The sequence below is a fragment of the Centropristis striata genome, chromosome 12 (assembly GCF_030273125.1).
Source record: "Centropristis striata isolate RG_2023a ecotype Rhode Island chromosome 12, C.striata_1.0, whole genome shotgun sequence".
Taxonomy (NCBI): domain Eukaryota; kingdom Metazoa; phylum Chordata; class Actinopteri; order Perciformes; family Serranidae; genus Centropristis; species Centropristis striata.
The window spans coordinates 725,875-753,864 of record NC_081528.1 but is presented as its reverse complement, the minus strand read 5'-3'; the positions used below and the strand labels follow the sequence as shown (position 1 = coordinate 753,864).

Below are 27,990 nucleotides of genomic sequence, written 5' to 3'. Positions count from 1 at the left end.
AAAACCAGATAAATTAAAGCTGCACTGACAATTATTTGTTACTTACCACAATTTAAAAAAAAACTAAAATTAAAAAAAAAAACTAAAATTTAGAAATTAAATTAAAAACTAAAAATTAAAATTTAGAAGTGTTAGATAATTTATCTTGTTTTATGAGTTAATTTCTTATTTTAAGTGTTCAACATGCTTATTTCTAGATTTAATAATCTTAATTTAAGAAATATATTGGTTTTATTCTGGATTTATGTGGTTTAATTCTGGTTTTAACTGGTTTTATGTGGATTAATTCTGGTTTTATGTGGTTTTATTGTGGTTTTAACTGGTTTGATTCTGGTTTTATGTGGATTAATTCTGGTTTTATTCTTGTTTTAAGAGTTAATTTCTTATTTTCAGTGTTCAACATGCTTATTTCTAGATTTAATAATCTTAATTTAAGAAATATATTGGTTTTATTCTGGATTTATGTGGTTTAATTCTGGTTTTAACTGGTTTTATGTGGATTAATTCTGGTTTTATGTGGTTTTATTGTGGTTTTAACTGGTTTGATTCTGGTTTTATGTGGATTAATTCTGGTTTTATTCTTGTTTTAAGAGTTAATTTCTTATTTTCAGTGTTCAACATGCTTATTTCTAGATTTAATAATCTTAATTTAATAAATCTTGTCTAGGTAAATTATCTGTCCATGCAGCAAGATCATTTCCCTCAGATTTACTGTTTGATCTGGTTTTAGACACAACTTTTTATCAGTGCAGACAGTCACATTCTGTTAAATACTTTAATATTTCATTTGTTCATTTGTTATTTGAAGCTCATCCACTCTGAGGGATTATCTCTCTTATCAACTCTTCTCAACGGATGCAGGAATCCTGTTTTAGATCTATTTTTGGGTTAAAAAAAGTAGTTTTTATTTGCTAAATATGAACCATGTGTTAGATGAGAGCTGGAGCAGACGTCTGATCTGCAGCAGGATGAAGACGCTGGACGCTGGGCGCTCACTGTCCTCCGTCTCTGGAGGACGGGCTCTCTGAGCGTCCGTCCCTCGAGCTCGCCGACGACTTCTTCTGCTTCTGCTTCGACTTCCTCAGCATCTGAACCTGCAGAGCAACAAAGAAAACGTGATTAAAGCACAGATGCATCATGATATTTATATAAATCTATAAGTCAAGTATCACAAATGGGACCAGAAAAGATGTAAATTGACAGAAAAAAGACACAATTTGAAAAAAAAAGACACAAAATTGACCAAAAAAAGTTACAAAAGGACCAAAAAAAGATGAAAAAAGACCCAAAAAGAAATAAATTGACCAAAAGGGTGATGTAAAATCAATATATAAAATATATATGAATGTATAAGTCCTGTAGCTCAATCAGAACAACTCAAACATGTCGTTGTGCAGAATAACACAGTTAGAATGACAGAAACCAGAAACAAAAGTTGAATTTCTCTGATAAAAGTTTTTAAAAAGCTGTAAAATGACCATAAACAGATGCATAAAAACCACCAAAAAAGACACGAAATTACCAAATACTGATGTAGAATTAACAAATCATCAAATTACCAAAAAAGACGTAAAATTACCAAAGAAATATCCAAAGAACTACAAAAAAAGACACAAAACTACCAAATTAAGACTCAAAATTAACAAAATAGGTTGTAAAATGAAAATTAATATTATTGTACATATTGAAGTATATGTAAACAGCCTCTCCTGTCCTCTCCTCTCAGCTCTGTGTAAACAGCCTCTCCTGTCCTCTCCTCTCAGCTCTGTGTAAACAGCCTCTCCTGTCCTCTCCCCTCTGCTCTGTGTAAACAGCCTCTCCTGTCCTCTCCTCTCAGCTCTGTGTAAACAGCCTCTCCTGTCCTCTCCCCTCTGCTCTGTGTAAACAGCCTCTCCTGTCCTCTCCGCTCTGTGTAAACAGCCTCTCCTGTCCTCTCCCCTCTGCTCTGTGTAAACAGCCTCTCCTGTCCTCTCCTCTCAGCTCTGTGTAAACAGCCTCTCCTGTCCTCTCCTCTCAGCTCTGTGTAAACAGCCTCTCCTGTCCTCTCCTCTCAGCTCTGTGTAAACAGCCTCTCCTGTCCTCTCCCCTCTGCTCTGTGTAAACAGCCTCTCCTGTCCTCTCCTCTCAGCTCTGTGTAAACAGCCTCTCCTGTCCTCTCCCCTCTGCTCTGTGTAAACAGCCTCTCCTGTCCTCTCCTCTCAGCTCTGTGTAAACAGCCTCTCCTGTCCTCTCCCCTCTGCTCTGTGTAAACAGCCTCTCCTGTCCTCTCCTCTCAGCTCTGTGTAAACAGCCTCTCCTGTCCTCTCCCCTCTGCTCTGTGTAAACAGCCTCTCCTGTCCTCTCCTCTCAGCTCTGTGTAAACAGCCTCTCCTGTCCTCTCCCCTCTGCTCTGTGTAAACAGCCTCTCCTGTCCTCTCCCCTCTGCTCTGTGTAAACAGCCTCTCCTGTCCTCTCCTCTCAGCTCTGTGTAAACAGCCTCTCCTGTCCTCTCCCCTCTGCTCTGTGTAAACAGCCTCTCCTGTCCTCTCCTCTCAGCTCTGTGTAAACAGCCTCTCCTGTCCTCTCCCCTCTGCTCTGTGTAAACAGCCTCTCCTGTCCTCTCCTCTCAGCTCTGTGTAAACAGCCTCTCCTGTCCTCTCCCCTCTGCTCTGTGTAAACAGCCTCTCCTGTCCTCTCCCCTCAGCTCTGTGTAAACAGCCTCTCCTGTCCTCTCCCCTCTGCTCTGTGTAAACAGCCTCTCCTGTCCTCTCCTCTCTGCTCTGTGTAAACAGCCTGTCCTCTCCCCTGGGCTCTGTGTAAGCCTACCTTGGGTCCAGCAGCAGAGATGATGATGTGTCCTGGAGGTTGGATCCAGGGCTCCCCGTCCACCTGGACAGGTATCGGCTTACTGACCGTCAGCCTGATGTAGTTCCCTTGAGCAATACGGATCCCTGAACGCAGCCCACTCTGGACCTGACCCTACACACACACACACACACACACCCCTCCAGTTAGAGCTGGTATAAACAGTGTGTGTGTCCCTTTAAGTCCGTCAGCTGACGTCTCACCATGTGGACGACCCCGGTGACCCCGACCACCTCCAGCAGCCCGTCATCGATGCTCGGCTTCCCATGGCGACCGTCGACCTCTGACCCCCACAGGTCAGCACCTGAACCCCAACTACACACACACACACACACACACACACACACACACACGAAAAAATGATTAAAAAAAACCCCAGAAAGCATTTTACCACCCTAAACTGTTGAACCCTGCTGTGTGTGTGTGTGTGTGTGTGTGTGTGTGTGTGTGTGTGTGTGTGTGTGTGTGTGTGTTACCTGGGTATATTGAGGAAGATTAAGCCCTCTATGTTGGGGAGGGGGACGTTGTGGGCGTCGACCTGCAGCTGCAGCTCTTTGTGGAGACTCCTGCTGTGGCTGATCTTCTGCAGACCCACCTTCACGTACACACCTTTATTATGGAACCTGATCATAATAATAATAAATAAAGATAAAGCCTTTATTATGGAACCTGATCATAATAATAATAAATAAAGATAAAGCCTTTATTATGGAACCTGATCATAATAATAATAAATAAAGATAAAGCCTTTATTATGGAACCTGATCATAATAATAATAAATAAAGATAAAGCCTTTATTATGGAACCTGATCATAATAATAATAAATAAAGATAAAGCCTTTATTATGGAACCTGATCATAATAATAATAAATAAAGATAAAGCTGTTATTATGGAACCTGATCATAATAATAATAAATAAAGATAAAGCCTTTATTATGGAACCTGATCATAATAATAATAAATAAAGATAAAGCTGTTATTATGGAACCTGATCATAATAATAATAAATAAAGATAAAGCCTTCATTATGGAACCTGAGCAGGAAGGGTGTGTGTGAGTTTGTGTGTGTTTTAGTAGCCGTGTTTCCTTTAGGGTGAAGAATGGCCGCCAGGAAAGTCTCAGGCCACGCCCTCTCTAAAGTCTCAGGCCACGCCCTCTCAAGAGTCTCAGGCCACGCCCTCTCAAGAGTCTCAGGCCACGCCCTCTCTAAAGTCTCAGGCCACGCCCTCTCTAAAGTCTCAGGCCACGCCCTCTCTAAAGTCTCAGGCCACGCCCTCTCTACAGTCTCAGGCCACGCCCTCTCTAAAGTCTCAGGCCACGCCCTCTCTAAAGTCTCAGGCCACGCCCTCTCTAAAGTCTCAGGCCACGCCCTCTCTAAAGTCTCAGGCCACGCCCTCTCTACAGTCTCAGGCCACGCCCTCTCTAATGCATCAGGCCACGCCCTCTCTAAAGTCTCAGGCCACGCCCTCTCTAAAGTCTCAGGCCACGCCCTCTCTAAAGTCTCAGACCACGCCCTCTCTAAAGTCTCAGGCCACGCCCTCTCTAAAGTCTCAGGCCACGCCCTCTCTAAAGTCTCAGGCCACGCCCTCTCTAATGTCTCAGGCCACGCCCTCTCTAAAGTCTCAGGCCACGCCCTCTCTAATGCATCAGGCCACGCCCTCTCTAAAGTCTCAGGCCACGCCCTCTCTAACCCTAGCCTGTTAGCAATTTGCAGACTGGACGCTAAGGGGTTAACATCCCCTCTGGCTCTGTGACTGCAGCTGGGAGAGACTGCTGCAGGAGGACTGTGCTTATTCGACTCGTTCTTACTCTTCTTAACGAGCCTCCGGTCCCCGCGGCTCGTTAAGAAGAGCCTCCGGCCCCCGCGGCTCGTTAAGAAGAGCCTCCGGCCCCCGCGGCTCGTTAAGAAGAGCCTCCGGCCCCGCGGCTCGTTAAGAAGAGCCTCCGGCCCCGCGGCTCGTTAAGAAGAGTAAGAACGAGTCTCCAAAATCTCCAATAACACCAGAAAAAGTCGCTGGATTTGTCTCCAGTCGCTTTCTTGAAAAATAGTCTCTAAGGGGGTCTGAAAAGTCACTAAATATAGCAACAAAGTGGCTAATTTGGCAACACTGCTTCACCGGCTTTTACAAATGTCGCGTGTTGTTGTTGTGGCGTCCAGTACTACGTCACATCCTGCTTAGCGTTCTATCCAATCAGTAACCAGGCTGTTTACAGGGAGAATAAAGACCCTGCTCTACTACAGGGACTAAAGAAGTCCTGACAAAAGACGACTAGGACGGCTCGTATTCAGATTAGAGACGTTTCAGAGAGTGAGACTGCCTCATTCTGGGTGTTGGGCGGAAATGCACACACATTTAGTGTGTGTGTGTGTGTGTGTGTGTGTTAGTGTGTGTGTATTAGTGTGTGTGTGTGTGTGTGTGTGTGTGTGTGTGTGTGTGTGTGTGTGTGTGTGTGTACCTGCTGGTGAACTTGTCCGGCTCGTCTTCTCTCTGCTGGTGGAAGTCGAGGCTCAGCTCGGCGTCGATGCCCAGACCAAAGTAGTTGTTCATCTGAACAATCTGACACATTAATCACATTTAAATTAATTACTTGATAAATTAATTTTGATGATGATTTGATAGAATAATTGAATTATGTCAATATTATTTTATTAATCGTTTAAATACTTTTACTTTATTGAACTAGAATTATGTAACTACTCAAATAGAATTTAATATAATGTAATAATTAAAAAAAGTTTAATTATAATTTAATTTAATATAATTTATTTTTATAAAAATATTTAAATAGAATGAAAAAATATATTATATAAATATATAATAAATATTATTTAAATTCTTTTTCATTTATTGTGCTTATTCGTATTAAATTATTTGAATAGAATTTTATAAATGTTATGTTATGTTATATAAATGTAAAAATATTTATTTATTTATTTAAATATCATTTAATGTAATTTATATACTTAATTTCATTATTTATGTAGAATTAATTTTTTTAAAAGAGTAATTTAATCTCTATGGTCCTGCAGGACCGGGACCAGGACCGGGACCAGGACCAGGACCGGGACCAGGACCAGGACCAGGACCAGGACCAGGACCAGGACCGGGACCGGGACCAGGACCGGGACCAGGACCAGGACCAGGAGCAGACCTTGGGGGGCTCCAGGAAGCCGTTGTCCTTGCCGTCCTCAGAGATGTCCTGGGCGTCCAGCAGGATGGTCCAGCGGTCCATCAGGACCTCGTCCGCCTCGTCCACAGAGACCAGGATGTGATGCGGGTCCTCGCCGCTGTAACCCGACCCCCAACGCAGCACACGGGCCAGATCGTTACCTAAGAGACGGGACAGATCGTTACCTAGGAGACGGGACAGATGTCAGAACCTGGAGAGTGAGGCAGACTGAGTGACCTGGTTCCCCCCCCCCAGTACACCCCGGTCCCTCCCCGTCCCCCCCGGTCTCACCCGGTAACCTCAGGTCCCACCCAGTAAGCCCAGGTCTCACCCGGTAACCTCAGGTCCCACCCGGTAACCTCAGGTCCCACCCGGTACCCCCAGGTCCCACCCGGTAACCTCAGGTCTCACCCGGTAACCTCAGGCCCCACCCAGTCACTCCAGGTCCCACCCGGTAACCTCAGGTCCCACCCGGTAACCCCAGGTCTCACCCGGTAATCTCAGGTCCCACCCGGTACCCCCAGGTCCCACCCGGTAACCTCAGGCCCCACCCGGTACCCCCAGGTCCCACCCGGTAACCTCAGGTCCCACCCGGTAACCCCAGGTCCCAACCGGTACCCCCAGGTCCCACCCGGTAACCTCAGGTCCCACCCGGTACCCCCAGGTCCCACCCGGTAACCCCAGGTCCCATCCGGTAACCTCACGCCCCACCCGGTAACCTCAGGTCCCACCCGGTAACCTCACGCCCCACCCGGTAACCTCAGGTCTCACCCGGTAACCTCAGGTTTCACCCGGTAACCTCAGGCCCCACCCGGTAACCTCAGGTCCCACCCGGTAACCTCAGGCCCCACCCGGTAACCTCAGGTCTCACCCGGTAACCTCAGGTCCCACCCTGTCCCTCCCGGTCCCACCCGGTCCCTCTAAGTCCCTCCCAGTCCCCCCAGCGGTCCTGGTACCTGTCCCCAGCGGGACGATCCCGATGGGGGGCTCCCGACAGACCAGCTTGTGTCTGAGGGCCTCCAGGACCCCCAGGACCCAGCCGGTGGTCCCGTCGCCCCCACAGACCAGAACCCGGAACCTGGGCACCTCCCGGAACGTGTGGAGTCTGGAGGAGGAGAACCAGAACCACCAGAACCATCAGAACCAGCTGGTTCATTATTTATTCACATAATCATCAATAAATAATTAGCTATTATTATTATTTCAGTTTTAATGGATGAAATTTGCTCCAAATATGAGACAATCTGAAACAAAAACTGATTGTTTTTAATATTTCTTCTGTCTTGTTTAAACTGTTGTTCAGTGTCCTTCAGTGTTAGAAAGGTGCTTATAAATCCAACCTATTATTATTATTATTATTATTATTATTTTCTGTTATGACTCATTAATCTGTATATAACCGTGTATGCTGAAGGTGTGAGGTGCGTTAGATTCCCTCACCCTGCCAGCGGGCCTCCGTTAGAGATGTCAAACACCTGATGGGGGTTGAGGATCTTCCTGAAGCCGTAGAGGAGCTCCCGACCCTTCAGACCTCCACTACGAGGGTTCACGAACACCAGCAGAGGAACCACAGAGACCAGTCCACCCAGCTGAGCCAGACCAGAGGGGAGACGGGTCATTATCAGACAGACAGGTTATTATCAGACAGACAGACAGGTTATTATCAGACAGACAGGTTATTATCAGACAGACAGACAGGTTATTATCAGACAGACAGGTTATTATCAGACAGACAGACAGGTTATTATCAGACAGACAGGTTATTATCAGACAGACAGACAGGTTATTATCAGACAGACAAGTTATTATCAGACAGACAGACAGGTTATTATCAGACAGACAGGTTATTATCAGACAGACAGACAGGTTATTATCAGACAGACAGGTTATTATCAGACAGACAGACAGGTTATTATCAGACAGACAGACAGGTTATTATCAGACAGACAGACAGGTTATTATCAGACAGACAGACAGGTTATTATCAGACAGACAGACAGGTTATTATCAGACAGACAGACAGGTTATTATCAGACAGACAGACAGGTTATTATCAGACAGACAGACAGGTTATGATCAGACAGACAGGTTATTATCAGACAGACAGACAGGTTATTATCAGACAGACAGGTTATTATCAGACAGACAGACAGGTTATTATCAGACAGACAGACAGGTTATTATCAGACAGACAGACAGGTTAATATCAGACAGACAGGTTATTATCAGACAGACAGGTTATTATCAGACAGACAGACAGGTTATTATCAGACAGACAGACAGGTTATGATCAGACAGACAGACAGGTTAATATCAGACAGACAGGTTATGATCAGACAGACAGACAGGTTATTATCAGACAGACAGACAGGTTATTATCAGACAGACAGGTTATTATCAGACAGACAGACAGGTTATTATCAGACAGACAGGTTATTATCAGACAGACAGACAGGTTATTATCAGACAGACAGACAGACAGGTTATTATCAGACAGACAGACAGGTTATTATCAGACAGACAGACAGGTTATTATCAGACAGACAGACAGGTTATTATCAGACAGACAGGTTATGATCAGACAGACAGGTGTCTCACCTGGATCTCGGGGACCACAACAGACCAGAGCTGTTTGTTGCTGACTGAAGAATCTTTAGCCAACATGAAGATTCTCTCAGCTTCAGAGAAACAGGAGACACACACCACCACGGCTCCTACACACACACACACACACACACACACACACACACACACACACACACACACACACACACACACACACATCAAAACAAATAAATAGATTTAAAACTTAGTAAACCTGAACTGCTGATCAATTTTTAAAAAACTGAAAAAACAGACAGAAATAAATGTTTTTAGCTTCTCAGCAGCTTTTTAAAAAGAATGTAAGTAAATGGTTGTTATTCCCGCCTCACCTTGGCTGGCGTAGACGTGGCTGATGGTGACCAGGTGACCTGCAGAGAGAGAAGAAGAAGAAGAAGAAGAAGGAGAAGAAGAAGAAGGAGAAGAAGGAGAAGAAGACAGGTGACATCACCAGGTGATGACTTAGGGCTGTTCCACATCGTATCGATCATGATTAAACCGGTATAATTTTATTATGAGTTAAAAAAAATGCAAATCATGATGTTGTCAACATTCCTCCTTGTTGCCGTAGTGACGTAAGAGTTTCCATTAATGACCCAGAGCAGCGATGGGCAGCTTAATGCTGCAGGGCCTCAGGTCATCATGTCCACCACCACAGGGCCACATATAGGAGATATGATGAAACTGATATTTAAATATGTTTACAGTGCAGCAACTTAACATATTTCATGCTCTAATGCATGTTTAACAGTATAAATAGGAATACAAAAGGTTTGAAGCAAATAAAAAATAACCACTTACTGTGATTTTTTTTTTTTTTCAGTGTAAGAACAGCAGACCAACATTAACTACAAGAAGTCATTTTGTGCATTTTTACACTGCACTTTTAAGATTTCATGCTCAGATGCATGTAGTTGTACTGAGGGCCACTTCAGGTGAGGCTGAGGGCCGTATGTGGCCCCCGGGCCTCCTGTTGCCCACCCCTGGTCTGGACTGTGGAGCTCCAGAGTCTCATGTGCTGCACTAACGTCACATTTAAAGCTACTGAAAATATATTTACACTATTCATAATATAAAGTTATTAAGTGTTGTGTCTCTGTCACCTGTCAGTCAGCCTAAGCCCCGCCCACCTCTCCACCATGAGGCTCACTCACACACTGACATTAGCTAACAATTAAAGTTAAAGTCACAAAAACTACTTCCTGTCGCTAAACACATGCAGTTTTCAAAATAAGAGCCACACCACAGAATTTACAAGAAGACTGTCAAAATAAGACGCCTTAAATAAAACATACAAGAACCTTTATTCTCCTTTACAATAATTAATAAAACATGCACCAATAAGATCAGTGTATCTGATGGAATAGTGGCATTAGAATGTGTGAGAGGCTCCAAATTTTGGCTTTTTATGAAAAAAAAACAATCCTCCAGGGGGGGCACGCCCCCCAGACCCCCAGACCCCAAACCAGCTATTTTTCAACATTTAGCTCTTAAAGTGGACGACATTGATGCATTTTACTTAGAAATGTTGAACATTTTCTCCCGGGGAGAGTCAAGAGTCATTGTTTTGCATTTACCAACTGTTGAGATTTAAAATTAAATCACTTTTATTAATCCCACAATTCAATCTGTGCATGTAACCCTTCATCCTTTTTACAGCATGCAGAGCAGTGGGCTGCACATTACTGCACCGCGGGGGGAAAATCATATTTTCTATATATTTTCCAGTATTTTGGACTCACTCTTGGCGGCCAGGTGCTCCTGGATCAGCTGCTGGTACTCGTCTCTGGTCAGCAGGGGGGGCAGTCCTCCAATCAGGAGGCTCACCTGGACCGCCCGGGTCCTGGTCTCCACCACGTAGAACCGGGTCTGGTTCATCTGACGCAGGGACACCTGGGGGGTCAGCCAATCAGATCAATCAGTTAATCAATCAGATCAATCAGTTAATCAATCAGCCAATCAGATCAATCAGTTAATCAATCAGATCAATCAGTTAATCAATCAATCAATCAGCCAATCAGATCAGTCAGAGTAACAGTGAAACAGGAGAATTATTAATCTTCTCTTTTATTTATTCATTTAATTCCTGTTATTAAAAAGAAAAACAGGTAAAAAAAGAAAAAAATACAACTAACAGGAAATAAATAAATGAAATGGGCATTAAAATTTAGAATTTAATTTAAATAATTAATCAAAAGCAAAACAGGTAAATAAAGGAAAAACAATTACTTATTTTAATTAAATTTTAAGTTTTAATCCCCATTTCATTTATGTATTTTTTTTTTTTTAATTAAAAATATTTGGCTAGTAAATCCTTCAAGTTAAACAATGATGAATCTTACTATTAAAAATATAAAATGCATAATATTAAATATAACTGTATGTGACTAATAAATTGATAAATGTGGCATAAACCAGTGATTGTTTTCATTTGTGTGTTAGTTATTTTGAGTTTCCATTAATAAAATGTGTTTACCTTCCTGATCTCCTGCAGTTTGTCCTGAATCTTCTCCTGACGACTCAGCGACTGTCTCTGGACTGGACCACACACACACACACACACACACACACACACACACACACACACACACACACACACACACACACACACACACACACACACACACACACACACACACACACACACACACACACACACACACACACACACACACACACACACACACACACGTCTTCATCTCTAGAACTTTATTACATTCATTCAACCCTCTGAGCCAACAGCACAATAAAATATATATACATTAATATATATGAATATGTTGTTGCTGTTGTTTGTGTCACCTTGTTTGCTGCTCATGTGAACTTCCATCAGGCTGAAACTCGACTCGTCCTCCTGAAACACACGACACACTTCATCATCAGAGATGACCTCGGATCAATAAAATAAGTAAAATAATAATAAAGATGAATAATTAAAATAAAAACTTGAATAAGTCAATAAAGAAAAATACAATTAATGGTAATAAAATAAATAAATTAAAGTAAAGAATAAAAGAGAAGATTAATGATCACAAACCTTTTTTGTAAATCTTTAAAAAATAAAAATACTAAATAAATAAAGATATTTAAAAATAGAAATAAAATTTAATAATATAACCAATAGTTTCAACAGTCTTTATTGAAATAAAAGTAACATTTTGAAGCTCTAAAAAACCTGCAGTTTCAATAAAGCAAACTTAAAACAAACAACCAACAAAACAATATGAAGAAATAAAATAATAATAAAATAATATAAAATAAATATAATGGAAATTAATTTAAAAAAAGGCTGTTGGTTTTGTACTTGTTAAAAAAAAACTAAGTTAGAAAAATAATAAATAAAACTTGTTTGACAGCAACACAAGTGACTAAATTTAATTTAATTTTCGTCCAAACTGAATAAAAAAAAGACCAGAAAAATAAATGAAATCTTGTTAAAGAAAAAAGTTAGAGAAATAATAAATAAAACTTGGGGCAGGAAGATTTTTTTTGTGTGTGTTTTTGCACATATTAAATGAAATGTTGCAGTGAGACGAGGTCACCTCTCTGTGGAGCTGCCGGAGGACGTCGGCGAGGACGGACGCCGCCGTGCTGCCGCCGGACACGGAGACGGAAACAGCGTCCGACCTGAAACACACAGAGAGAGTCAGCAGACTGGGAGAATCCCAGTACGGTGAAACCAGTTAGCTCTAACTAAAGCAGAAAAAATACATTACGTCACTACAGCTTTTACTAAACTACTGAGCTAGTTTTAATTCGTTTTTATTAGTTTTCTCATAAAATTGTAATTTTTTTCTCGAAAATTTGTCACTTTTTCTCATTAATTTGTCACTTTTTCTTGAAAATGTGTCATTTTTTTCTTGAAAATGTGTCACTTTTTTTTGTAAATTAGTCACTTTTTTTTCTAAATTAGTCACTTTTTTCTGGTAAATTAGTCACTTTTTTCTGGTAAATTTGTCACTTTTTTCTTGTAAATTTGTCACTTTTTTCTTGTAAATTTGTCACTTTTTTCTTGTAAATTTGTCACTTTTTTCTTGTAAATTTGTCACTTTTTTCCCAAAAATGTATCATTTTTGTATTAAAAAATTGTCACTTTTTCCCCGAAAATGTGTCACTTTTTCCCCGAAAATGTGTCACTTTTTCCCCGAAAATTTGACATTTTTTTCTCAAAAATGTGTCACTTTTTTCTCGAAAATTAGTCACTTTTTTCTCGAAAATTAGTCACTTTTTTCTCGAAAATTTGTCACTTTTTTCCCGAAAATGTATCATTTTTTTATAAAAAATTTGTCACTTTTTTCTCATAAATTTGTCATTTTTTTCTCGTAAATTTGACACTTTTTTCTCGTAAATTAGTCACTTTTTTCTTGTAAATTTGTCACTTTTTTCTTGTAAATTTGTCACTTTTTTCTTGTAAATGTATTCCGTGTGGGCGTGGCGTCTCACCCGGGCCAGGCGGCGTGCACCTTGATGACCTCGGCGTCTCGCGGTTTGGCCCTCAGCAGCCAGGCGTCCCCGCCGTCCTTCAGCGAGCTCCGGTTGTCGGGCGCCGCGGCGCCGTTGCGGTTGAGGATGTCGTCGCTGTGCAGACGCTGCAGGCCGCCGACCTCCTGCAGCTCGTAGTGCTGAGGGTCGTCGGGGAGGTAGAAAGCCCTCAGCGCCGCCTCCTGCAGGACGCCACACCGCAACAATAACGAGAAAATAAAAAATAAAAGGGTTTCCTGTTAAGCCACAGTTAGCTCTAACTTTTGAAAAAGCAGAAAAAAACATTAAGTCACTTTATCTTCTACTAAACTACTGAGATATAATGATTTTGTGGGGCTTTTACTTTGAAAAACAGCCCTGTCGTGGGTTTCCTATTCAGCCACAGTTACCTCAGGCTTTTATTCTACTAAACTATGAATATATACTGACATTGTATGGCTTTTACTTTGAAATACAGCCCTGTCCTGGATTTCCTGTTAAGCCACAGTTAGCTCTAACTTTTGAAAAAACAAAACAAAAAAAAGCCATAAAGTTACTCTATCTTTTACCAAACTATGAATATAGTGACTTTGTGGTTCTTTATTTTGAAAAACAGCCCTGTCCTGTGTTTCCTGTTAAGCCACAGTTACCTCAGGCTTTTATTCTACTAATCTAATTGTTATTTCAAGTTCCTGTTTAAAATAAACAACTTGATCGATCTCAAGCATCCTGTTAACATGCAGATATCATTCTGGGCTTTTATTTTGAAGGCCTGGCCCATCCTGGCTCACAGTATCTAACAGCTGAGAAAGGTGATTTAAGGGAGATCTTCTTGTTTCGTCACAAAGCGTGAATCCTGACAACAAAATGTGAGTGTGATCAGAAAGAAAATTCTCATTGGTCTCTATGGGAGACTGACAGTGACTGAAAAGAATAAAGTCCCAAGTCTCCTGAGCCGTTTAAACTTTAAATCATGTTTCTACGTTAACGTTTAGAGAGCTGGCTCAACCCCAGAGTCAGCTGTTCATCACCTCTTTTCTCATTGTGTTCTATGGGACATTTTATCGCAGTTTATTTGTAGGTCATATAAAATAAAAAAAGTGATCAGTCTTTTAAACTGCTGTGGCAATTTAATTCACAAAACCAGCTTTTACAGAATTATAATTACATGCTTTTATTTAGAAAAACCCATTCACAGACCTGAAGTTTGTTTGTTTATTTTAATCGTCTGTAAATAGTCGTTTTAGTAGTAAAACCGGTAGTTGTGGTTTTGTTTTGCTTGTTGTATTTGTGTGTGAAATGTTTTCAGGAAGTTCTCACCACAACTTCTTCGTTCTTCGTGGCTCGGATGATGGAAACCAATCGGAAGAAGCCGCGTTTCACCGCGTCATCGCCGTCAAACACCTTCAGGAACTGTTTACCTGCCACAAACACAAACAAACAGATTAGTTTGTTATGATTATTGTTGTTATACTGTGCATATTTATATTTCTTCTTAATATATTTATTGTCTATCGCAGCCACCAAATATCATAGAAAATCTCCTTAAATCTGATTCTGTTGAAAACATTTAACAGATGATTTTTTAATGAGTGTTTGTTTATTTGTTTGTTTGTTTGTTGATCTCTTGACTGGTTTTGCTTCGAGGCTCATTTGCATAAAAACGGACCAATTTTGCACCAAATGTTTGAACATTATCTGGTTTAAATATGTTTACAGGAGCTCTGAGAGGCTGTTTGCTTACAGTCGTATTTCACCTCTGCAGGTGTCTGGGAAGCTTATTTTTGACTCGTGTGTTCAGGTTTAACCGCTAACATGTTTGTTTTTGCTCTGATGCATTTAACTTTGAACCTGAGAGGGGGAGGGATGAAGGGTGGAGGGATGAAGGGTGGAGGGATGAAGGGTGGAGGGGGGAGGAGGGGAGAAGGAAGGAAGGTGGGACAGTGGATAGAAGGAGGGGGGAGGTAGATAGATGAAGGTGGGGATGGATGAAGGTGCAAATAGATGAAGGTGGGGATGGATGAAGGTGGGGTTGGAAAAAGGTGGGGATGGATGGAGGTGGGGATAGATAAAGGTGGGGATGGATGAAGGTGCAAATAGGTGGAGGTGGGGATGGATGAAGGTGGGGTTGGAAAAAGGTGGGGATGGATGGAGGTGGGGATAGATAAAGGTGGGGATGGATGAAGGTGCAAATAGGTGGAGGTGGGGATGGATGAAGGTGGGGATGGATGGAGGTGGGAATGAGGGAAAGAGGGGGATGGATGAAGGTGGGGATGGATGAAGGTGGGGATGGGTGGAGGTGGGGATGGATGAAGGTGGGGATGGATGGAGGTGGGAATGAGGGAAAGAGGGGGATGGATGAAGGTGGGGATGGATGAAGGTGGGGATGGGTGGAGGTGGGGATGGATGAAGGTGGGGATGGATGGAGGTGGGGATGGATGAAGGTGGGGATGGATGGAGGTGGGGATGGATGAAGGTGGGGATGGGTGGAGGTGGGGATGGATGGAGGTGGGGATGGGTGGAGGTGGGGATGGATGAAGGTGGGGGTGGATGAAGGTGGGGATGGGTGGAGGTGGGGATGGATGGAGGTGGGGATGGATGAAGGTGGGGATGGATGAAGGTGGGGATGGAGGGAAGAGGGGGATAGATAAAGGTGGGGATGAATGAAGGTGCAAATAGATGAAGGTGGGGATGGATGAAGGTGGGGATAGATAAAGGTGGGGATGGATGAAGGTGCAAATAGATGAAGGTGGGGTTGGATAAAGGTGGGGGTGGATGAAGGTTGGGATGGGTGGAGGTGGGGATGGATGAAGGTAGGGATGGGTGGAGGTGGGGATGGGTGGAGGTGGGGATGGATGGCGGTGGGGATGGGTGGAGGTGGGGATGGGTGGAGGTGGGGATGGGTGGAGGTAGGGATGGGTGGAGGTGGGGATGGATGGAGGTAGGGATGGGTGGAGGTGGGGATGGGTGGAGGTGGGGATGGATGGAGGTGGGGATGGATGGCGGTGGGGATGGGTGGAGGTGGGGATGGGTGGAGGTGGGGATGGATGAAGGTGGGGATGGGTGGAGGTGGGGATGGGTGGAGGTGGGGATGGATGAAGGTGGGGATGGGTGGAGGTAGGGATGGATGAAGGTGGGGATGGGTGGAGGTGGGGATGGGTGGAGGTGGGGATGGATGAAGGTGGGGATGGGTGGAGGTGGGGATGGGTGGAGGTGGGGATGGATGAAGGTGGGGATGGATGGAGGTGGGGATGGATGAAGGTGGGGATGGGTGGAGGTGGGGATGGATGAAGGTGGGGATGGATGAAGGTGGGGATGGGTGGAGGTAGTTGGAGCAGGACTGACCGGACTCTGGAGCGGCCGGCTGACCGTCTTTACAGGCAGCAGCAGGCGAGTCGACGTCATCAGAGTTATCTGAAGGAAAGACAACAAAACCTTCATAAACAGGACAGAACGACAGATAAAACACATGATCACGTCCATTTTTAATGTCAGTGTAATGTTTCTCCTCATGCGTGTTCTAAATCATGCAGAGGAGCTTTATTATTCTCTGATTTTTACCACATCACAAAATAAAAAAGTGTGCCGACCAAGGTTATAACTGTTTAGGATTTTTCATCAGTTTTTTCAAAATACAGTTTCAGTTAGTTGTTGTTGTTTTTATTTCAGTTAAAGAAAATGTTTTTTTAATTCTAGTGTTGGTTATTTTGTTAGTTCTCGTTAACTATAATAACCTTGTTTATCTCTGATAAACGAGTCAATAATTCCTGCAGCTGTTTTATCAGTGAGGCTTTGTGTTCGCATGAAGAGGAGAAAATGTTGCACAAATATTTGCATATGACAAAATTTAAATGCATGCAAATATTACAGGAGCAGTGAGCTGCTGCTGTTAGTTTCTTTTTGTTTGTGCAGATTTAGTGACGACAGAAGCTTCACGATGCTTTGAGTTTAATAAATGTGTGTGTGACAAACAGAAGCCAACAGAAACAAACACTTCATGACTGATTTTCACAGTTTAGACGACGAAGCGAAGCAGGAAACCAGCGAGTTTCTGCTTCACACACAGCCAGCAGAGGATGTGGTCAGTGTGTCTCTGTGTGTGTGTGTGTGTGTGTGTGTGTGTGTGTGTGTGTGTGTCTGTGTGTGTGTGTGTCTCTGTGTGTGTGTGTGTGTGTGTGTGTGTGTGTGTGTCTGTGTGTGTGTGTGTCTCTGTGTCTGTGTGTGTGTGTGTGTGTGTGTGTGTGTGTGTCTCTGTGTGTGTCTCTCTGTGTCTGTGTGTGTGTGTGTGTGTGTGTGTGTGTGTCTGTGTGTGTGTGTGTGTGTGTGTGTGTGTGTGTGTGTGTCTGTGTGTGTCTGTGTGTGTGTGTGTCTGTGTGTGTGTGTGTGTGTGTGTGTGTGTGTGTGTGTTTGTGTACCAGTGTCCTGGCTGCAGCTCTCTGTTATACGGTAACAGTGCATCTTGCTGAAGTTTCTGGAGTCGAGGCGGACGCAGGAAGGATGCAGCATCATGCAGCGCAGACGTCCCAGAGTGCACTCTGGTGGCACGCTGAGGTAGCACGCTGCATGGCTCTACACACACACACACACACACACACACACACACACACACACACACACACACAGATCAGTGATCAATCGTGATCAATAATCAGTGATGTGATCTGATGGAAAAAGGTTTTTTCACTTCTGAACATCTTTGACTTTAGGTCTACAGGACTGCAGTTCTGCAGGTCTACAGGTCAACAGGTCTGCAGGTCTACAGGTCTACAGGTCTGCAGTTCTGCAGGTCTACAGGTCTACAGGTCTGCAGGTCTACAGGACTACAGGTCTACAGGTCTGCAGTTCTGCAGGTCTACAGGTCTACAGGTCTGCAGGTCTACAGGACTACAGGTCTACAGGTCTGCAGGTCTGCAGGTCTACAGACCTGCAGTTCTGCAGTCCTGTAGACCTGCAGGTCTACAGGTCTGCAGGTCTACAGGTCTACAGGTCTGCTGGTCTACAGGACTGCAGTTCTGCAGGTCTACAGGTCTACAGGTCTGCAGGTCTGCAGGTCTACAGGTCTACAGGTCTACAGGTCTGCAGGTCTACAGGACTGCAGTTCTGCAGGTCTACAGGTCTACAGGTCTGCAGGTCTGCAGGTCTACAGGTCTGCAGGTCTACAGACCTGCAGGTCTACAGGTCTACAGGTCTGCAGGTCTACAGGTCTACAGGTTTGCAGGTCTACAGGTCTACAGGTCTGCAGTTCTGCAGGTCTACAGGTCTACAGGTCTACAGGTCTGCAGGTCTGCAGGACTGCAGTTCTGCAGGTCTACAGGACTACAGGTCTACAGGTCTGCAGGTCTACAGACCTGCAGTTCTGCAGGTCTACAGGTCTACAGGTCTGCAGGTCTACAGGACTGCAGGTCTACAGGTCTGCAGGTCTGCAGGTCTGCAGGTCTGACCCGTCCCCCTTTCTTACCGTGACGCCGCACCACTCACACCTCATCCCCGTCATGACGTCAGACGAGCTGCAGGAACGCCGACAGACGAGGCATCGCGCTGCAGACGGCAGGTTCCCCTCCCTCCAGTGGTGGTGGAACGTATCCTGCAGCCACAGAAAGTAGATCCTCAGTTAGTCCCAGCAGTATGTTCAGGGCAATGAGAGGAGGAGAGATGTTTTTGGGTCCGAGTCAGACCCTAAATCTGATGCTCCTCTATTAGAGACGTTACGGTAGTGAGGTTCAGACCCTAAATCTGATGCTCCTCTATTAGAGACGTTACGGTAGTGAGGTTCAGACCCTAAATCTGATGCTCCTCTATTAGAGACGTTACGGTAGTGAGGTTCAGACCCTAAATCTGATGCTCCTCTATTAGAGACGTTACGGTAGTGAGGTTCAGACCCTAAATCTGATGCTCCTCTATTAGAGACGTTACGGTAGTGAGGTTCAGACTCACCTGCTGCAGCGTGGCGTCCAGGTGAGAACTGCGACAGTCTGCGCAGCTGAAGACGGCGCAGTCGGCGTGCACGTGCAGCTCACACACTGAAACACACACACAACGTTTTATAATAATAACAATAAAAATAATAATGACATAAGTTGTAACTGTTTTCTAACTGTATTCATTGTCTATTAATTCCGTTTGATTCATTTTATTCCATCTTTAACCCTCCTGTTATGGTCGTTTCTCATGTTTAATGATCCAAAAGTGTCGTAACTTTAAAAAAAATCCCAATAAACATTGTTTATATTTCATTAATAACTCCATTACTAATCATATTAATCAATATTTAGTGCAGTAGTGTCTCACTGATCAGGTTCAATGAGGAGAATTCACTCGTTTTTCATAGTAAATGCACGTTAAAACTTTTTTTTAATGTCCACTGGAAAGATCTACATATAAAATACAATTCTTTTACATAATATTGAGTTTTTGAAAAAAAAATATTTTTATTTTTATGAAAGAATACTTTAAATAACACTAACTCTAACTTTTTGTTTAGATTTTTAAACTTTGAAATGGGTGAAAACTTGACCTGCAACACAACAGGAGGGTTCAAATCTCAATATTACTCTTTAAAAAAAATAATTCTGTTTTTTATGTAAACTGTGTTTAAAAACATGATGCATAAATAAATAAAGTTAGGACTAGATTGTAGATTTCCCTAATTGAGAAAATATATTCTACATTTTAGGCGTGTCTATTTTTTAAATGTATTAATACTATTTTTCTTTCTTTTTTTCCTTTTCCTTTTTTTGTTTTGTTTGTTTGTTCATTGTTGACTCATTGTGACTACATGGATTTATGTGTACTTATGTGTGTGTAAGTTAATAACAAGTTACGTATGTTAATAATGGTAATAATAACTTATACTACATTAGTATGTGTTATATATACATATATATATAAATATTGTTGTTGTTATATAGTAAATTAACAGGGAGAAGTGTTGAGTCTTGTTGTTGTTGCATTTTGTGTTGTTGTCTTGTATTTATTGTTGATCGTTTGTTTTTAATTGTTCATCTTTTATTTTGTGTTCGAAAAAAAATTCAAAATTAAATTAAATGAGATTAAATTAAATTAAATGAGATTAAATTAGATTAAATGAAACCTTCGCAGCGCAGCGCTGAGCTCCCCTCCGTCTGTTTCCTGCAGACGCAGCAGAAACGTTTCTTATGAGCCGCCGGACCGAAGCAGTGAGCTACCGGGACCTGCAGGGTCACACACACACACACACACATTAATACACACACACACACACACACACACACACACACACACACACACACACACACATTAATACACACACACACACACACACACACACACACACACACACACATTAATACACACACACACACACACACACATTAATACACACACATCAACACATCAATACACACACACACACACACACACATTAATACACAAACACACACACAGAGCGTCCTCACCACAATCACTAAAATAACACGTTGACACAGAGACACTAAACTGTAAATGTCACAACGTCTCTGAAACCACCAAAATAAAAGCATTTATCAAAACCAGAAACTGTAAAAACACACACTCTCACACACATACATATATATATATATATATATATATATATATATATATATATGTATATATGTATATATATATATATATATATGTATATATATATATATATATACATATATACATCTGTATATATATATATATATATATACATATATATATATATATATATATATATATATATATATATATATATATATAAAGATGGACGGACAGAGAGACAGACAGACAGACAGACAGACAGACAGACAGACAGACAGACAGACAGACAGATCAGTGTCTGTCCTCGTCTAATTGATCGATCATGGATCAATAAACATGCTGTCAGATTGACTCACCCTGATGAGAGACGGAGTCACACAGGAGCAGGAGGAGGTCAGAGTCTTCACACAGCGCTCATGACACATCAGGTTACACACTGGACACACACACACACACACACACACACACACACACACACACACACACACACACACACACACACAGAGGACAGTCATTGTTTTAACTAACTTAGATGGTGAATCAGAAAATCAAGTCAGTTTTATTTATAGAGCCCAAAATCCAAATGACAGATTTGCCTCAAAGGGCTTCAGACCCTGTGACCTTTGACCCTCCCAGCGGCCAGAGGTAAGCTCCTCCCCCTCAGTGACACAACGTGGGACACTTCACTGTCTTCACACTGTGAAGCCCCTCAGACCTGCTGATGACCTGCTGCTCTCCTCCAGGTAGGGCCGTCATGATGCTCACATGTTCAACTCCATACCACCAGGATAAAAACAAAGACCCCAACATTTCCATCCATCCATCCATTTATTCATCCATCCATTTATCCATCCATTTATTCATCCATCCATTTATCCATCCATTTATTCATCCATCCATCCATCCATCCATTTATCCATCCATGCATCCATCCATTTATCCATCCATCCATCCATCCATCCATTTATCCATCCATGCATCCATCCATTTATTCATCCATCCATCCATCCATCCATTTATCCATCCATGCATCCATCCATTTATCAATCTATTTATCCATCCATCCATTTATCCATCCATTGATCCATCCATCCATTTATCAATCCATTTATCCATCCATCCATTTATCCATCCATCCATCCATCCATCCATTTATCCATCCATCCCTTTATCCATCCATTTATCCATCCATCCATCCATCCATTTATCCATCCATCCATCCATCCATTTATCCATCCATCCATCCATCCATTTATTTATCCATCCATCCATCCATCCATCCATTTATCAATCCATCCATCCATCCATTTATCATCCATCCATCCATCCATTTATTTATCCATCCATCCATTTATCCATCCATCCATCCATCCATTTATTTATCCATCCATCCATCCATCCATTTATCCATCCATTTATCCATGCATCCATCCATCCATCATCCATCCATCCATCCATTTATCAATCCATCCATCCATTTACCCATCCATCATTTATCCATCCATATATCCATCCATCCATTTATCAATCCATCCATCCATTTACCCATCCATCCATTTATCCATCCATTTATCCATCCATCCATCCATTTATCTATCCATCCATTTATCTATCCATCCATCATCCATCCATCCATCCATTTATCCATCCATTTATCCATCCATCCATCCATTTATCCATCCATCCATTTATCCATCCATTTATCTATCCATCCATCCATCCATCCATCCATCCATCCATTTATCCATCCATCCATCCATTTATCCATCCATCCATCCATCCATTTATCCATCCATTTATCCATCCATCCATCTATCCATCCATCCATCTATCCATCCATCCATCCATTTATCCATCCATCCATCCATCCATCCATCCATCCATTTATCTATCCATCCATCCATCCATCCATCCATTTATCCATCCATCCATTTATCCATCCATCCATCCATCCATCCATTTATCAATCCATCCATCCATTTATCCATCCATCCATCCATCATCCATCCATCAGATAGAACACTAGTGTTGTTGTGATCTATCAGATGCAGGGTCTAATCAATAATTGATATCCAATAATGACATCATGTAAAATGTAAATGTCATGTGTGTTATAATGTCTGACTGGTGTATTAGTGGAACCTCCTGAACATAAAGTTCCTGTGGTCCAGCTGAGAGACGCAACTTCATGTTTGCTTTGACTGAAGACGTTTAAACTAACGGAGGAAGTGAACGCTGAGTGTTTGTGTGTTTGTGTGTTTGCATTAAGAGGAACTAACTAACTGTTCACATGTCAACATTCACCTCTTTTACCCACAATCCTTTGCAACCTGCAGTGGTCTGATTACATCACTTCAACTGAAACTCAGTCAGAGAAGAAGAAGAAGAAGAAGAAGAAGAAGAAGAAGAGAAACAGCAGAATGTTGGACAAAATGATAGATAAAAAATATCTTCCTTCTGAAATTATTCACTAAGAAACGGCAGCAAAGAAATATAAAAGTCAAATTAATATGACTTTTTTTAAATAAGAAAAATATGTTTTTGGAGGTTAAAGGTCTCAATAAGCTTAAAATCATATATTTAATAAAATAAAGACAAACAATGCTCGCTGTTTGATGGGAAAAAAATCACAATATTTTGGTAAATATTGATTATTTTAAAGTGTATACTTACTGACTTTGGACACGTGTATCTATTAAAAAAACTTAAAAAAAAATATATATCTAATTAATTAATTAAATTCAACTGAAAAACACATTTAAAACAGTTATTTTTTATATATATGTTCATATAATCATAAATACAAAAAAATAATTATTTAAATAAAATAAAATAAAATCAGCTATGTTGTAATTTTTATATTTTCAATATATACAAATAATAAATAACAATATATTAGACCAAAATGAATTAAATGCTGAAAACAACTAAACATATTCAACATTTAGGTATTTTTTATATCCACTAAATTCTGGTCAGTGACTTATAATTACACACATCATGTATGTATATTACATTTAAATAAATATTATAATTTGTTATTATTATTATCTATATTTTATACATGTATGCATATGCAACATATAAATATAAATATTTGTATAAATATTAGCGAACAATAACTGTAGTGAATATTTTTCTTGTGTATTTCTGGATTATTTTGCCTCTAAAATGAATCATAAAACAAACAGAAAGTGTGATTTAACTCTTTCCTGCTCAAACATTGTGGATGAATGAAAACTCTGGTCAGAGAGCAACATTTTTAGTTACATAACCAAAAATAAAAGCACTTATTATACAGATTAATCTTCATCTGGAGGTCAACAGTGGGAGTGAAAGCACTTAAAATAATAATAACAATAAGTAATAATCCCTCATAAAGCAGGAAATCATCAGGACACAGTGAGAGCAGCAGAGAAACACAGTTATTAACAATAGTTTTTAAATCATTTATTCTGGGGAGGAAAATATTGATTGAACAAAATCTGACATTAATTTAAATTTTTGTGAATTAATTTGTTTCCTCCGTCAAAATTATGAGATAAAAAGTCGAAATCATGAGATAATAAGTCAAAATTATGAAATAAAAGTCTAAATTATGAGATAAAGTCTAAATTATGAGATAAAAAGTAAAAATTATGAGATAAAAAGTTAAAAGTTGAAATTATGAGATAGAAAGTTTAAATTATGAGATAAAAAGTTACAATTTTGAGATAAAAGTCAATATTATGAGAAAAAAAGTTTAAATTATGAGATAAAATAGTTGGAATTTTGAGATAAAAAAATCGAAATTATGAGATAAAAAGTCAAAATGATCTGCTGATCTGATGTTTTATTATTATTATTATTATTATTATTATTATTATTATATTAATTTATTAGAGCGAGATGAAGCTTTGATGACATCACATGTTTGTGTTTTAATCCAACTGGACGGATTAAAGAAGAAACGTTACGTAACCCAGCTGAGCAACGATGCTGCTGCTGCTGCTGGTGTTGTTGTTGATGTTTTTGTTGTTGTTTTTGTTATTGTTGTTGTTTATGCAGCTTTTAATGTCTCCGTGGTGATGGTGGTGGTGGTCGTGTCTCCGCTCCTGTTGCCATGACAACCCACAGGAAGTAAATCACGACTTGACTGCAGCTGATCAACCAGTGTGTTACCGGGCAGAGTGTGTGTGTGTGTGTGTGTGTGTGTGTGTTTAATGAGCTTCAGTCCGCCTGTTGAATTCATGATCAGGTCTTTGTGAGACGGGAAGGAAAAGAGAAAAGAGAGACGTGGAAATGAAAGGAAAGGAAGGATGAGAAAATAAAAAAGAGAAAGAAGGAAAGAGATGAAGGATAGAGAGAAGAGAAGAGAAGAGAAGAGAAGAGAAGAGAAGAGAAGAGAAGAGAAGAGAAGAGAAGAGAGAAAGTAAAGGAAGTAAAGGAAATAAGAGAAAAAGAAAGAATTGATGGAATGGTAAAGGAACAAAGGAAAGGAAAGGAAAAAAGAGAAGAGGAAAGAGAGGAAGGAGAGGAAACAACAGGAGGAAATGAAGAGAAAAGAGAAAAGAAAATAACAGAAGAAGGAAGAAAGTGAAGAACAAACAAAAATACTGAACCAGATCCTGGTCTGTAGTCCAGTCTGGTCTGGTCTGTGATCTAGTCTGTGATCCAGTCTGTGATCCAGCCTGTGATCCAGTCTGTGATCTAGTCTGTGATCTAGTCTGTGGTCCAGTCTGCGATCCAGTCTGTGATCCAGTCTGTGGTCCAGTCTGTGGTCCAGTCTGTGATCCAGTCTGTGACCTAGTCTGTGGTACAGTCTGTGGTCCAGTCTGTGATCCAGCCTGTGATCCAGTCTGTGACCTAGTCTGTGGTCCAGTCTGTAGTCCAGTCTGTGATCCAGTCTGTGACCTAGTCTGTGGTACAGTCTGTGGTCCAGTCTGTGATCCAGCCTGTGATCCAGTCTGTGATCTAGTCTGTGATCTAGTCTGTGGTCCAGTCTGCGATCCAGTCTGTGATCCAGTCTGTGGTCCAGTCTGTGGTCCAGTCTGTGATCCAGTCTGTGACCTAGTCTGTGGTACAGTCTGTGGTCCAGTCTGTGATCCAGCCTGTGATCCAGTCTGTGATCTAGTCTGTGGTCCAGTCTGTGGTCCAGTCTGTGGTCCAGTCTGTGATCCAGTCTGTGATTTAGTCTGTGATCCAGTCTGTGGTCCAGTCTGTGATCTAGTCTGTGATTTAGTCTGTGATCCAGTCTGTAGTCCAGTCTGTAGTCCAGTCTGTGATCTAGTCTGTGATTTAGTCTGTGATCCAGTCTGTAGTCCAGTCTGTGATCTAGTCTGTGGTCCAGTCTGTAGTCCAGTCTGTGATCTAGTCTGTAGTCTAGTCTGTGATCCAGTCTGTGATCTAGTCTGTGGTCCAGTCTGTAGTCCAGTCTGTGATCTAGTCTGTGGTCCAGTCTGTAGTCCAGTCTGTGATCTAGTCTGTAGTCTAGTCTGTGATCCAGTCTGTGATCTAGTCTGTGGTCCAGTCTGGAGTTTGGTCTGGAGTCCAGTCTGTGATCTAGTCTGTAGTTTGGTCTGTGGTCCAGTCTGTAGTCCAGTCTGTGATCCAGTCTGTGATCCTGTCTGTGATCCAGTCTGTGATCCAGTCTGGTCCACAGGTCAGCCGGGTCTGTAGGTTTTATTTATTTTTTATTTATTGGCTTCTACTGAAAGATTGTTTATGGTTTTTTCACCGTTTATATATTTGTTTGTTATTTTTAAAGCTTCAGTAAATGTTTCAGTCACATCAGGACATTTGTGCAAAAATCAACATAGAAACTGTGCGTTTGTTTAATCCATCTCAAAAATTGTATCATATTTTGCCTCCATAGTGCTAATAATAATAATAATAATAATAACAATAATAATATAATCAGTTCAATACATTTACCCTCTCGAAATAATCCCATATTTCATTCAATAAACAACGATCAAATATTACTGATGCAGGTGAAAATGTTGATACATATCATGGATTTTAAGACACTTTTATTTGGAAAATCTCACTCTTTATATATATATATATATATATATATATATATATAGTCTTTAAAAATAATAGACTGATTTTTATTTTTTTAAATATTTAGAAATGCACATTAGATATCATCTCCAGGCTCCTGATTGAATCGAATCTAAATCGCAACACGATATCAGCAAATGTATCGTTGTCTAAAGGATCGATTTAATATCGGATCGATTTAATATCGGATCGATTTAACATCGGATGGTGGTGAAGCCGGTCTTACCTTCGCACAGGAAGCCGACCAGCCCCCAGATGAAGTCGCTGCAGCTGTGGCAGAAGGTGGGCTTGGTCAGGGTGACCCTCCGGAGGCAGTGGCCCGCTGCGGGGCTCTGGTACCGGGGCCGGGGGCCCGGGGACTGGTACCGGGGCCGGGGGCCCGGGGACTGCTGCGCCCTCTTCTTCCCGGGCAGAGGGCTCGCTGTCCGGCCGTCCGCGGCCTCAGGGTCCGCCATGGCCCTGCTGCTACACACACAGACTCACCGAGCGGAGCGTGACACCACGGGGCGTGACGGGGTCCACTTGACGGTGCAGAGAAGCCCGGAGCTGTGGAGCAGATCCCCCCGGAGGAGAGGCATCCCAGCGGGGCGGACACGGCGGCGCAGCCCGGCGACGGCGCGCCGTGCTCGGCGTGTTCCTGCAGCTCCTCCCGCTGCTGAAGCTAATTATCCAGATCCAAAAATACAAACAACCAGGTCACGACTCTGTGATCCGAACCAGATTAGTTGTTTTTAACCCCGCTGGAGAGTCTCATCCCAGCGGTGCCACCCAGCGGTGCTGCCCGGCGGAGAGGGCGCTGCGGCCGGCGTGTCTCTCGGAGCGTCCCGCCGCTCAGACCAGCACAATAATCCAACTCCTGGAATATTAATCGTGTATCCAGCTTTTTAAAACACGCAGTGGGTGTTCCAGGGAGGCAGCAGCGCTCCGTTTTCAAGCCGTTTCGACGTCGTCTGGTGGCGGTGCAGAGCCCGGAGACAGCGGTGCCACCCCGCGGCCAGGACGCGGCGCCGCGCTCGGCTCGCTCTGGTTCCCGGAGCCCCGCGTGAATAAATTATGAAATATCGATCCGGTAAAAGCTGGCTGCGGAGTGTGTTGGTGTGTGTAAGTGTGTGTGTGGTGTGAAGTCTGAAATGGTTTTTATTCTTCAGTCAGCCATGCAGCGTCCACACCGGGACACAGAGACACAAACCGGGTTGGAACGGTCCGAAACACCGCGGAGACAGAACCAGAACCAGCGTTCAACAAGTGGAGAGAGACAGAGAACCGGAGGGCCGCGCTCCTTCTGCTCCTTCTGCTCCTTCTGCTCCTTCTGCTCCTTCTGCTGCTGCTGCTTCTGCTGCTGCT

The 27,990-nt window shown here is 42.1% G+C and overlaps 1 protein-coding gene across 1 annotated transcript; it reads right to left on the bottom strand.

Moving 5' to 3' along the window:
• LOC131982362 (diacylglycerol kinase theta) lies at positions 1 to 27,963 on the bottom strand. The gene is made up of 23 exons (XM_059346990.1): positions 26,873 to 27,963; positions 20,958 to 21,037; positions 20,171 to 20,270; positions 19,015 to 19,100; positions 18,539 to 18,664; positions 17,496 to 17,649; positions 16,426 to 16,494; positions 14,401 to 14,501; positions 13,063 to 13,283; positions 12,162 to 12,246; positions 11,422 to 11,473; positions 11,096 to 11,157; positions 10,362 to 10,512; positions 8,952 to 8,990; positions 8,617 to 8,732; positions 7,459 to 7,607; positions 6,975 to 7,123; positions 6,001 to 6,179; positions 5,305 to 5,405; positions 3,321 to 3,467; positions 3,048 to 3,159; positions 2,806 to 2,958; positions 1 to 1,094 (listed from the first exon to the last, which is right to left on the bottom strand). Exons 1-23 carry the CDS (start codon positions 27,099 to 27,101, stop codon positions 993 to 995), a joined length of 2,763 nt encoding a protein of 920 aa, XP_059202973.1. The 5' UTR covers positions 27,102 to 27,963; the 3' UTR covers positions 1 to 992.
• Positions 27,964 to 27,990: the final 27 nt, after the last annotated feature.